The sequence below is a fragment of the Staurois parvus genome, unplaced genomic scaffold (genome assembly GCF_062004578.1).
Source record: "Staurois parvus isolate SC_StPar_1 unplaced genomic scaffold, SC_StPar_1.0 ptg000328l, whole genome shotgun sequence".
NCBI classification, from domain to species: Eukaryota; Metazoa; Chordata; class Amphibia; order Anura; family Ranidae; genus Staurois; species Staurois parvus.
The window spans coordinates 1,262,974-1,272,793 of record NW_028318124.1 but is presented as its reverse complement, the minus strand read 5'-3'; the positions used below and the strand labels follow the sequence as shown (position 1 = coordinate 1,272,793).

The 9,820-nt window shown below is 41.2% G+C and overlaps 2 protein-coding genes across 2 annotated transcripts in view; one reads left to right on the top strand and one right to left on the bottom strand.

Moving 5' to 3' along the window:
- Window positions 1-2,241: 2,241 nt before the first annotated feature.
- COA3 (cytochrome c oxidase assembly factor 3) lies at window positions 2,242-5,991 on the bottom strand. Its single transcript, XM_089683940.1, has 2 exons — window positions 5,773-5,991; window positions 2,242-2,533 (listed from the first exon to the last, which is right to left on the bottom strand). The coding sequence occupies exons 1-2, from the start codon at window positions 5,960-5,962 to the stop codon at window positions 2,430-2,432; spliced, it is 294 nt and encodes a 97-aa protein (XP_089540066.1). The 5' UTR covers window positions 5,963-5,991; the 3' UTR covers window positions 2,242-2,429.
- The window catches only part of CNTD1 (cyclin N-terminal domain containing 1), a 165,251-nt gene continuing 161,058 nt past the window's right edge, over window positions 5,628-9,820 (top strand). Inside the window, exon 1 of the mRNA XM_089683939.1 lies at window positions 5,628-5,999. The gene's annotated coding sequence lies outside the window, so the exon portion shown is untranslated. The remainder of the gene's footprint in view (window positions 6,000-9,820) is intronic.

Genomic DNA, 9,820 nt, shown 5'->3' with positions numbered 1-9,820 from the left:
TTAGCAGCGTGCAGGCAGTGAAGCTGTCATTTGGCTGAAGCCAAGAGCCGGTACAGATCCTTTTTTTCGTTCATGTCAACAGCCAGCATTCAATGTGATTGACGTTAGATCTACTTCAGGGACATTTATTTTTTGGGGGGGTTTGAATAAAGGACAAATTTATTTTGCATATTTTCTGATGAATAAGTAGGGGTACCATGTACCCCATAGTCGTTCACATGGAAGGGCAGGATCTGGGGACCCTCTTGTTAAACTGGGCTTTAAGATTTCGATGTCATCCCCCACACCACCACCGGGCCAGGCAAAGCAGCCCCCCATGTTGAGGGCATGTGGCCTGATATGGTCCAGGAGGGGGCGCTTGCTAGTCCCCCCCCTCCTCTCCTGTATGCTCGGATAAGGGTTTTGTAGATTTGCGGGTGGAATTTTTATTTTTTTTCATTTTAGCATGGGGTTCCCCTCAGAATCCATACCAGACATAAAGGGGTCTTGAGTTTTTTACCACTTGCCCTCCAGAGAATTTACCCCCCTTCCTGACTAGGCCATTTTTTGCATTATGGTGCTGCGTCTCTTTAACTGACAATTGCATGGTCATGCAACCCTGCACCCAAATGAAATTTTGTCCTTTTTTTGCCACGAATAGAGCTTTCTTTTGGTGGTATTTGATCGCCTGTGTTTTTTTTTTATTTTTTGAGCTATAAAAAAAACAAACAATCACTGACAATTTTGAGAAAAAAAAATTTTTTTTTACTTTTTGCTATTAAACATGTCCAGTAAAAAAAATTTTAAAAATCACATTTCGTCATCAATTTAGGCCAAAATGTATTCTGCTACGTCTTTGCTAAAAATAAACCCAAAATGTGTAAATTAATAGGTTTACGTGAAAGTTATAGCGTTTACAAATGGCAGTATATATAGTGGGATTTTTTTTTTTTTTTATTAGTAATGGCGATCAGCGACTTATATCGGGACTGCGGTGAGCATTCTGACACTGGGGGGAGCTGACTTGGTGTTACTGACATCCCCCAGTGACACCAATACAGTGATCAGTGGTAATAAGCACTGACACTGTACTAATGGCACTGGGCAGGAAGGGGTTAACATGTGGGGCAAAGGGTTAACTGTGTGCTGTTTACTGTACTGTGTGTGCTTTCCACTGTAAGCACACTGCTTTGTATGGCTCTGCAATGCAGAGCCATACAAAAGCAGTGTGCAGGAGCTGACAGGGGAGAGAATTGTATTGTTTACTGTATTTGGGTTTCTAAAGCACTGGGGTGCAACCTATATGCTAGAGATGGTTTTCACCTAAATGGAAGGGGGCCTGCTGTGTTGGGGGAGAGGTTTATGGGAAGGCTGGAGGAGTATTTAAACTAGGATCGAGGGGGGTGGGGGAATTAGATTATAACGGGGTAGACAGATCAGACAGGGATCAGTACTTATTGGTGGGCGGAATGGGGAAAGATGTGGGGAAGGCTATGGCAGATAAGAAGGTTCCCATGTTACAAACAACCAGTGGAATTGGTACCATTTGTATGAAAATAAAAAATATGCAAAATATGTGTGAACAAGGTGTTAATGAATTAAAGTGTTTGTTCACCAATGCCAGAAGTCTGCCAAGCAAAATAGTGCTGTCCTGCCGCCCTGTAGCAGTATATCTGCTACTGGGCATTGGAAAAGCGGTTAATGTAAGCAGATCTTTTGTTTACATTCGGGATTCTGCAGATTCCCCGCACAAGTCATGTTTGTTAAGGAGCAGTGGCTGCCCGCTCCTAAACAACCAGCTAAAATAAAACAGATTCTTTAACTATCGCATGCCTGGACCACTGCTTATTTAAAGCATGCATTTAAATATATCCTTTAGTGAATTGACTTGAACATAGTTTTATCCGGTATTTACCGAGCATTTTTGTTTTTTTTAGGTAAATACCGTAAAGTGTGATAGTCAATTGACATTTTCAGCATCACATGCAATATTTGGGAAAAATTTGTCAGACCACCTAAATGCCAAATGCGATCTGCTTTAGTGAATGGAGCCCTGTGTCACAACCAGCTCCCTAGCTCTCTGGAAGTCTTAAGAAGCTCACGATTCCACATAAACGTTGTGCACCTGCTGTGCATTTCAACTGTTTAACCTCCCCAAAAAATTGGTGGTGGAACAGGTGTATGGTGTAAATGATACACTTGATAGTTTTCAACTCTTTCAAAATGTAATATGAAGTATAGTCATATGCTGATCACTATAAGTGAGACTTCTGTACATGTTTTATTCATAAAAATGTAATTACATACTATACAGACATATCAAAACAAAATAGTTTTAAATTTAGGATATATGGGTTTTATAGGACAAGATAGTTGAAGTGCTTTGGCTTGTCAGCCCAGGCTGAAAGTTGGTATCCATTCCAAAAAAAAAAAATCTTCAATTGCCTTATTTAATTTGCAGAAGTTTTTGGAAATCTTGCTCGGGCCACTTTTGCTTCCTCTTCTAGTTCATCTAGAAACTTTTCTTGTGATACAGAGTAAAAGCTGTATCCATCTGTTAGGAAGTTAAGGCTTTGAAAACAAATGCAGCTAGAAATACAGAATCCAAAGAAGCTCCATGGATCACACACACACACGAAAACACTACATGATTTGGAGGTGTAAAAGTGACATATTTCATGTTGAAAGTGGAAGTGATGTATCATTCTTTTGCTTCCGCTGTGTGATGAGACACCTAGCTAACAGGTGGGAAGTATTACTTTTGTCATTCACTGCTAGTAATATGGACTCATGTCAGAGCTTACTGAGCTGCAGAGGGCCACCCATACGCAACGGACACAGCAGAATGCGTATCCCGGTACTTGTGACCCAGTGATCATAAGATCACATTGTCAACAAAGCTGTTATGAACGAATTCCATTCGCAACAGCTTTGCCTCTGATACCAGTGAGCTGTGATTGGCCCACAGCTATCACATAGTACCTGGAGTAATCACAGGAGTCTGCACCATGTGATTAGCTGTAGCCAATCACAGATCAGTAGTATTCAGTGCTGTCATGAACTTAGCCCATTCATGACAGTTCAAAGCATTCCTGGTAAAATAAAATATTGAATAAAAAAAATTAATTAGTTTTTTTTTTTTTACATGCGGTCACCAATCAGTGTCCCTCATCACCACCACACCAGTCATATCATGACGCTGTACTGTGCTGCTGACAGTATGTAAAAAATATTTTATCTAATTTCTTATGAAATGCCTCTTACTAAAACCTTGGACTGTCTACTTTCCAAAAAGAGGTAATTTGAGGGATATTTGTACTGTCCTGGCATTTTAAGGGCCTCAAGAAATGAGATTGGCTGTCAGTAAATCAGGACTGATCAATTTTCACCATATATACACCATAGTTTGTGGACGCTATAACTTTCCTACAGACTAAAGTTGTGTTTGAGTTGATTGTAGCCGTATTAGTGCATTTGCGACAGAAACAATTGAGTACTGACCATGATACTTTTTTTATTTGCACTAACATACAATTTTGAGGACAAGCTTTTGGGGAATGCCCCCTTCTTCAAGGTCTAAGCAGTACTAAGGAGTACTGCTTTGACCTTGAAGAAGGGGACATTCCCCGAAAGCTTGTCCTCAAAATTGTATTTTAGTGCAAATAAAAAAAAGTATCACGGACAGTACTCAATTGTTTCTACAGACTAAATAATTTACACGGATTGGGATATGTTTTATAACAGAAAATATTGTGTTTTTTTTTGTTTTGAAAATTTTCAGTCTTTTTTCATTTATATCATAAAAAATGAAAAAACCCAGTGGTAATCAAATACCACCAAAGCAAAGCTCTATTTGTGTGAAAAAAAAATCATATACATTTCATTTGTATACAGCATTGCATGACTATGCAGTTACCAGCTAAAGTAAAGCAGTGTCAAATAGAAACAAAAAGGCCTGGTCATGAAGGGTGTAAAATCTTTCAGAGCTCAAGTGGTTAATCATGTATTATTGATTACATCATGCTCTCCACCCCAACCAATCAGAGAATGCTTTGCATTCATACAGAGGAAGCAAAGTATTCTCTGAATGGTACCCATGCCAAGCAGCCAAACTGCTGTGTTCAGAATGCATCAGGTTGACTGCTCAGAAGACTCAGAAGCCAGTGGAGATCACTGGAGTAGCACAGTCTACTACAGTGATTTCAAGCTTCCAGGGGCATAGGCCAGGTATGCTATATGCATCGTTAAAACGGTTCAAGCTGTATAAAACATCCTTCCCAAGTACAGTGGTTTAAATTGCTGTTTTACAGACATATTAGGTTTACAAAACACACGTTTTAAAACTTGGTTTTGCCTGCCAGTGCCGCATTTCTACAGTGGCAAGTAGTTAAACAAGTGCGCAAAATAATAGCTCTGACTTTGAAAAGGTTAGTTCACTTTTCAGAAAAAAAGAAAAAAGGTGAACAACATACACCCTCCCCTGGTTTCCACTGTACTTACCTCTGAGGATGCTGAGCTGCCAGTGCCCACTCAGCCCATGTAGCGGTCTGAGGATTTTAAATCCTCACTTTTTGCCCTCTGCTTTCTGCTGCACTTCCGGGACAGATCAGAGCAATGCGTTGTCCACTCAGAATCCCTCTGATCCGTCCTGGAAGCCCTACAAAAAGAATGAGGGAAAGAGCAGGGAATTCAAATCCCTTAACTACTATACCAGCTGCATTGCTGACAGCTCATCAAAAACGGAGGGAAGTACAGCGGGAACCGGAGGTAGGTGGGGAGGGTGTACAGTGTCAGTTTAATTATTTTCTGAAAAGTTGAACACTAAACAGTGTATTAAATAAAATGTCTTCAGTTGTCATACATAACCCTGGTATTGTTTTTACAGCAACCAATTTACTTTCTGCTAAAAGCTAAGTGGCCGATTAGCTGATGGATTGCTTTTAGAAGCAGTGGGATGGGTCGTGCAGTGGGATGGGTCGTGCCCCCCCACTTTCTGGTGCAGTTTTCTTCAGAATTGATCTGATGGTTGCAGCTAATAGAGGTGATTGGGAGCGGAATTTCCCTAATCATCTCTATGGTCTAGGACAGTGGTCTTCAAACTACAGCCCTTGGCATGCCTTTGCCTTTATCAGAGCCTCATATTAGTGGTAGGAACAGTGCCCCAAGGACCAGATACTCCCACTGATATGGGGCACCATTTCTTCCACTGACACCAACGGTGGGTCACTATTGCTCCAACCATTACCAACGGTGGGGGCACTATTCCTCCAACCAATACCAACGGTGGGGGCACTATTCCTCCAACCAATACCAACGGTGGGGGCACTATTCCTCCAACCAATACTAACGGTGGAGTCACTATTCCTTCAACCAATACAAACGCCGAATGCAAATAGAAATTTTAAGGGCTGCACTAGCATGTGCAATTTTAAAGCATGACATTAGGCATCTATTTACTCTGCGTAGTTTAATTTTTTTTTATAGTTTATCAGAATTTTTTTTGGTCACACAAATACTGTGACATAGAAAAATATTGCAACGACCACCATTTTATTGTCTAGGGTCTCTGCTATAAAAAATTTAGAATTTTTTTTTTGGGGGGGGGAGTGGGGGTATAAGTAATTTTCTGGCATAACATGCTGATTTTTTTTTTTAGGCACGTGTCAGAAAAGGCAAGAATAACACTAGTGTCCACTTTGAGTCAGCCCAGCAGTCTGCAGGCAGAGGGGACTAGAGCCGGATCGAATAATCTGTCCGGTACAGTAAGTAGAGAAGGTCACTCAGCAAGGATACAGATCCCCAGCACGATGCCGCCTATGGCCAGGCCAGTGATGATGTTTCTGTGTCTCAGCTTCTTCGCTTTCTGTGCCCACTGAGCCATCTCCTTCTTTCGGATGAATTCCAGCTGCTCCGGACTCAGCTTTTTCGGATCGATGGTCTGTGCATACTTCGGATCAGAACCCTCTCTGCTCCCCGGCTCCATGTCTGATGACGTCACGGTTATCAGCTTCCGTACTCAGGTGATAGTAAAAACAGAGCTCCTCCCATTTATTTTCAGCTAGATCGCACCTCTAAACCCTTTATAGGACGGTGCAATTAATGCGTAGTCACCTATTTTTCTAAAATGTGTTTTTTCCAGCTGACACGGTCAATCTGCGTGTTTGGGAAGCGGCTACAGGCGCCATTTTGGCGGAGACGCGTCCGTCTCTGCACTTTAGGATCATAGAAGACAAGCCGTCTTCTATGATCTTGAGGTGCAGAGAAGGAAGCGTGGGTGCGAGGTCAGGGAAGTGTATGTTGACTGTATTGGAAGGTTTATGGTGCGGTGTAACAGGAAGTCAGTGTTTGAGGAAGAAATCCAAGTTATTCATATATTATACTACACCTAAATGGTTAAAGTGGTTGTAAACCCTTCCATATACCTAGTGAAGTGACAGGCCTCAGGTAATACACAGAGATAATACAAATCCTACATAAGTTATACCTGTTTATCTGCAGTATTCTCTACAGCCATTTAAGTGCTGAATTTATAAAGCTTGTCTGAGAGTTTAGAAAAAAGTCGGTGGAGAGCTGAAGTTACACTCTGCAGAGCTCAATGAGGGGGGCTAATTGGAGGGAAGATACCCAACCACTCCACACAGCTCACACGAACAGAGCTGAAGCTGTCAATCATTGAAGGTCCCTCCCCTGTAACCTTTTTTCTCTTGGTTACAAGAAAACTTGTGACAGCAGAGGATTGAACCAGCAGACAGAAATGACATGGGTACACACTGTAAGAAAATGGGATGAATGATCATCCAGATTTCCTCAATGTTTCACAGCAAGCCAAACCTGAGGATGGTACTAATTGTACAAAAATTTTCAGATGACAAAGGCTTTATTTTTATCTGAAGTAGAAATGTTGTAGCATAGATTATTGTTGTTTATTGTTTCTGATCATGCACAGTCTTTCGGATCAGATTTTTCTCTTACGAAAACAGTACACATTAAAAAGAAAATCATTAGTTCTGTTCACATATGAGAACAATTTTGGGGTTTGTCCCTTCAGAAATTTTCATTTGGTAAGTCTGAATCGGATGTTGAACGTTGTGTACACACTATACGAAAATCGAACAATTATTCCTCGTATGGAATTTTTATTCCGATTTTCTTATAGTGTGTACCCCACTCGGTTTACGTATTTGCAGGTCAGTTTGCAGTTTAGAACATAGCCTGGTGCGATTTCCTTCACTGGTTGAGGTACAATTCCAATGGGATTTGTAAAGCACATGGGATTGGAAATCGCACCTGAACCTAACTAAAAATCACACAGGACTCTTTTTCAAATTGCAATGTAGTCAGCCCTCCCATATGTGAATGGGCTTCACAAAGAAAGCCTTTTGGTTCACATGTCATGCGAATCCGTGCAGTTCAAAACACATTTAATTTCACATATACAGGTGAAACTCGAAAAATTAGAATATCGTGCAAACGTTCATTTATTTCAGTAATGCAACTTAAAAGGTGAAACTAATATATGAGATAGACTCATTACATGCAAAGCAAGATAGTTCAAGTCGTGATTTGTCATAAATGTGATGATTATGGCTTACAGCTCATGAAAACCCCAAATCCACAATCTCAGAAAATTAGAATATTACATGCAATTAATAAAACAAGGATTGTACATAGAACAATATCGGACCTCTGAAAAGTATAAGCATGTATATGTACTCAGTACTTGGTTTGGGCCCCTTTTGCAGCAATTACTGCCTCAATGCGGTGTGGCATGGAAGCTATCAGCCTGTGGCACTGCTGAGGTGTTATGGAAGACCAGGATGCTTCAATAGCAGCCTTCAGCTCTTCTGCATTGTTTGGTCTCATGTCTCTCATCTTTCTCTTGGCAATGCCCCATAGATTTTCTATGGGGTTCAGGTAAGGCGAGTTTGCTGGCCAATCAAGCACAGTAATCCCACAGTCATTGAGCCAGGTTTTGGTGCTTTTGGCAGTGTGGGCAGGTGCCAAGTCCTGCTGGAAAATGAAGTCAGCATCCCCATAAATCTCGTCTACGGAAGGAAGCATGAAGTGCTCCAAACGACTGCGTTGACCCTGGACTTAAGCACAGTGGACCAACACCAGCAGATGACATGGCTCCCCAAATCAACATAGACTGTGGAAACTTTACACTGGAGTTCAAGCATCTTTCAGTGTGTGCCTCTCCATTCTTCCTCCATACTCTGGGTCCTTGGTTTCCAAATGAGATGCAAAAGTTGCTCTCATCAGAAAAGAGGACTTTGAACCACTGAGCAACAGACGAGGTCTGTTTTTCTTTAGCCCAGGTAAGACGCTTCTGACATTGTTTGTTGTTCAGGAGCAGCTTGACAAGAGGAATATGACATTTGAAGCCCATGTCCAGGATCCATCTGTGTGTGGTGGCTCTTGATGCACTGACTCCAGGCTCAGTCCACTCCTTGTGAAAGTCCCCAACACTTTTGAATGGACGTTTCCTGACAATCATCTCCAGGCTGCGGTCATCCCTGCTGCTTGTGCACCTTATTCTTCCACACTTTTCCCTTCCACATAACTTTCTATTAATGTGCTTTGCTACAGCACTTTGGGAACATCCAACTTCTTTTGCAATTATATTTTGAGGTTTCCCTCCTTATGGAGGGTGTCAATGATGGTTTTATGCACAACTGTCAGGTCAGAAGTCTTTCCCATGATTGTGATTCCTACTGAACCAGACTGAGAAACCATTTAAAGGCTCAGGAACCCTTTGCAGGTGTTATGGCTTAATTAGCTGATTAGAGTTGGACACTTTGAGCCGAGAATATTGCACCTTTTCACAATATTCTAATTTTCTGAGATTGTGGATTTGGGGTTTTCATGAGCTGTAAATCATAATCATCACAATTATGACAAATCACAGCTTGAACTATCTTGCTTTGCATGTAATGAGTCTATCTCATATATTAGTTTCACCTTTTAAGTTGCATTACTGAAATAAATGAACTTTTGCACGATATTCTAATTTTTCGAGTTTCACTTGTATGTGAACCGAAGCTGAGTGCTCTTATATAAGTGCACACTATAGAGGGATATGCTTTGTTCATATTTCATGTTTGAAGTTACAACCACATACAACCACTTTAGAGTAGAACTACAGGCAATGTTTCTTTCATTTTGGATAGAGTAAGGAGGGTTATAACTCCTGTCAGATTTTTTGTGTCCCATTTGGGAGATTTCCTTCATTTCCAGTGCCATAGCTAAAACAGGAAGTGAGATGAAATCCCTGCAAAGTAATCCCATGGGGCCCCCCAGGTCACCAGAACTAGTGTCCCCATTAGAAGATTTCTCCTCTATTACTTTTCTGGGGATAACCCAACATTTCTTTCCTTTCACTTTCAGTGATAATGATAAACAGGACACATAGAGAGAGTGAAACTCCTTAACAGGGGCACAGACAGCAATAAAAACCTGACAGGGGTTCCAATGCCTCTCCACTCTATCCAGAACTAAAAAAAAAAAAAACTTTGCCTTTAGTTATACTTTAAATGTGTGTAGAGGTTAAATTGTGTATAAACTCTAGCACAGTAGCTCTCTATAGCCTTCTACGTTGGGTTCATTTAACCACTTGCCCTCCAGAGGATTTACCAGAGATTTCTCCCCTGTCAGCTCCTGCACTCTGCTTTGTATGGCTCTGCATAGCAGAGCCATACAAAGCAGTGTGTTTACAGTGAATACACACACAGCCCAAGTAGTGAAACAACACATAGTTAACCCTTTGATCGCCACACATGTTAACCCCTTCTTGCCCAGTGCCATTAGTACAGTGTCAGTGCTTTTTATTAGCACTGATCAC

Coding starts and splice junctions, on each gene's coding strand:
- COA3 (XM_089683940.1), bottom strand. CDS start 5,962: ATGGAGCCGGGGAGCAGAGAGGGTTCTGATCCGAAGTATGCACAGACC. Junction 2,534..5,772: donor CGGCATCGTGCTGGGGATCT/GTATCCTTGCTG, acceptor ACTTCCTAACAG/ATGGATACAGCTTTTACTCT.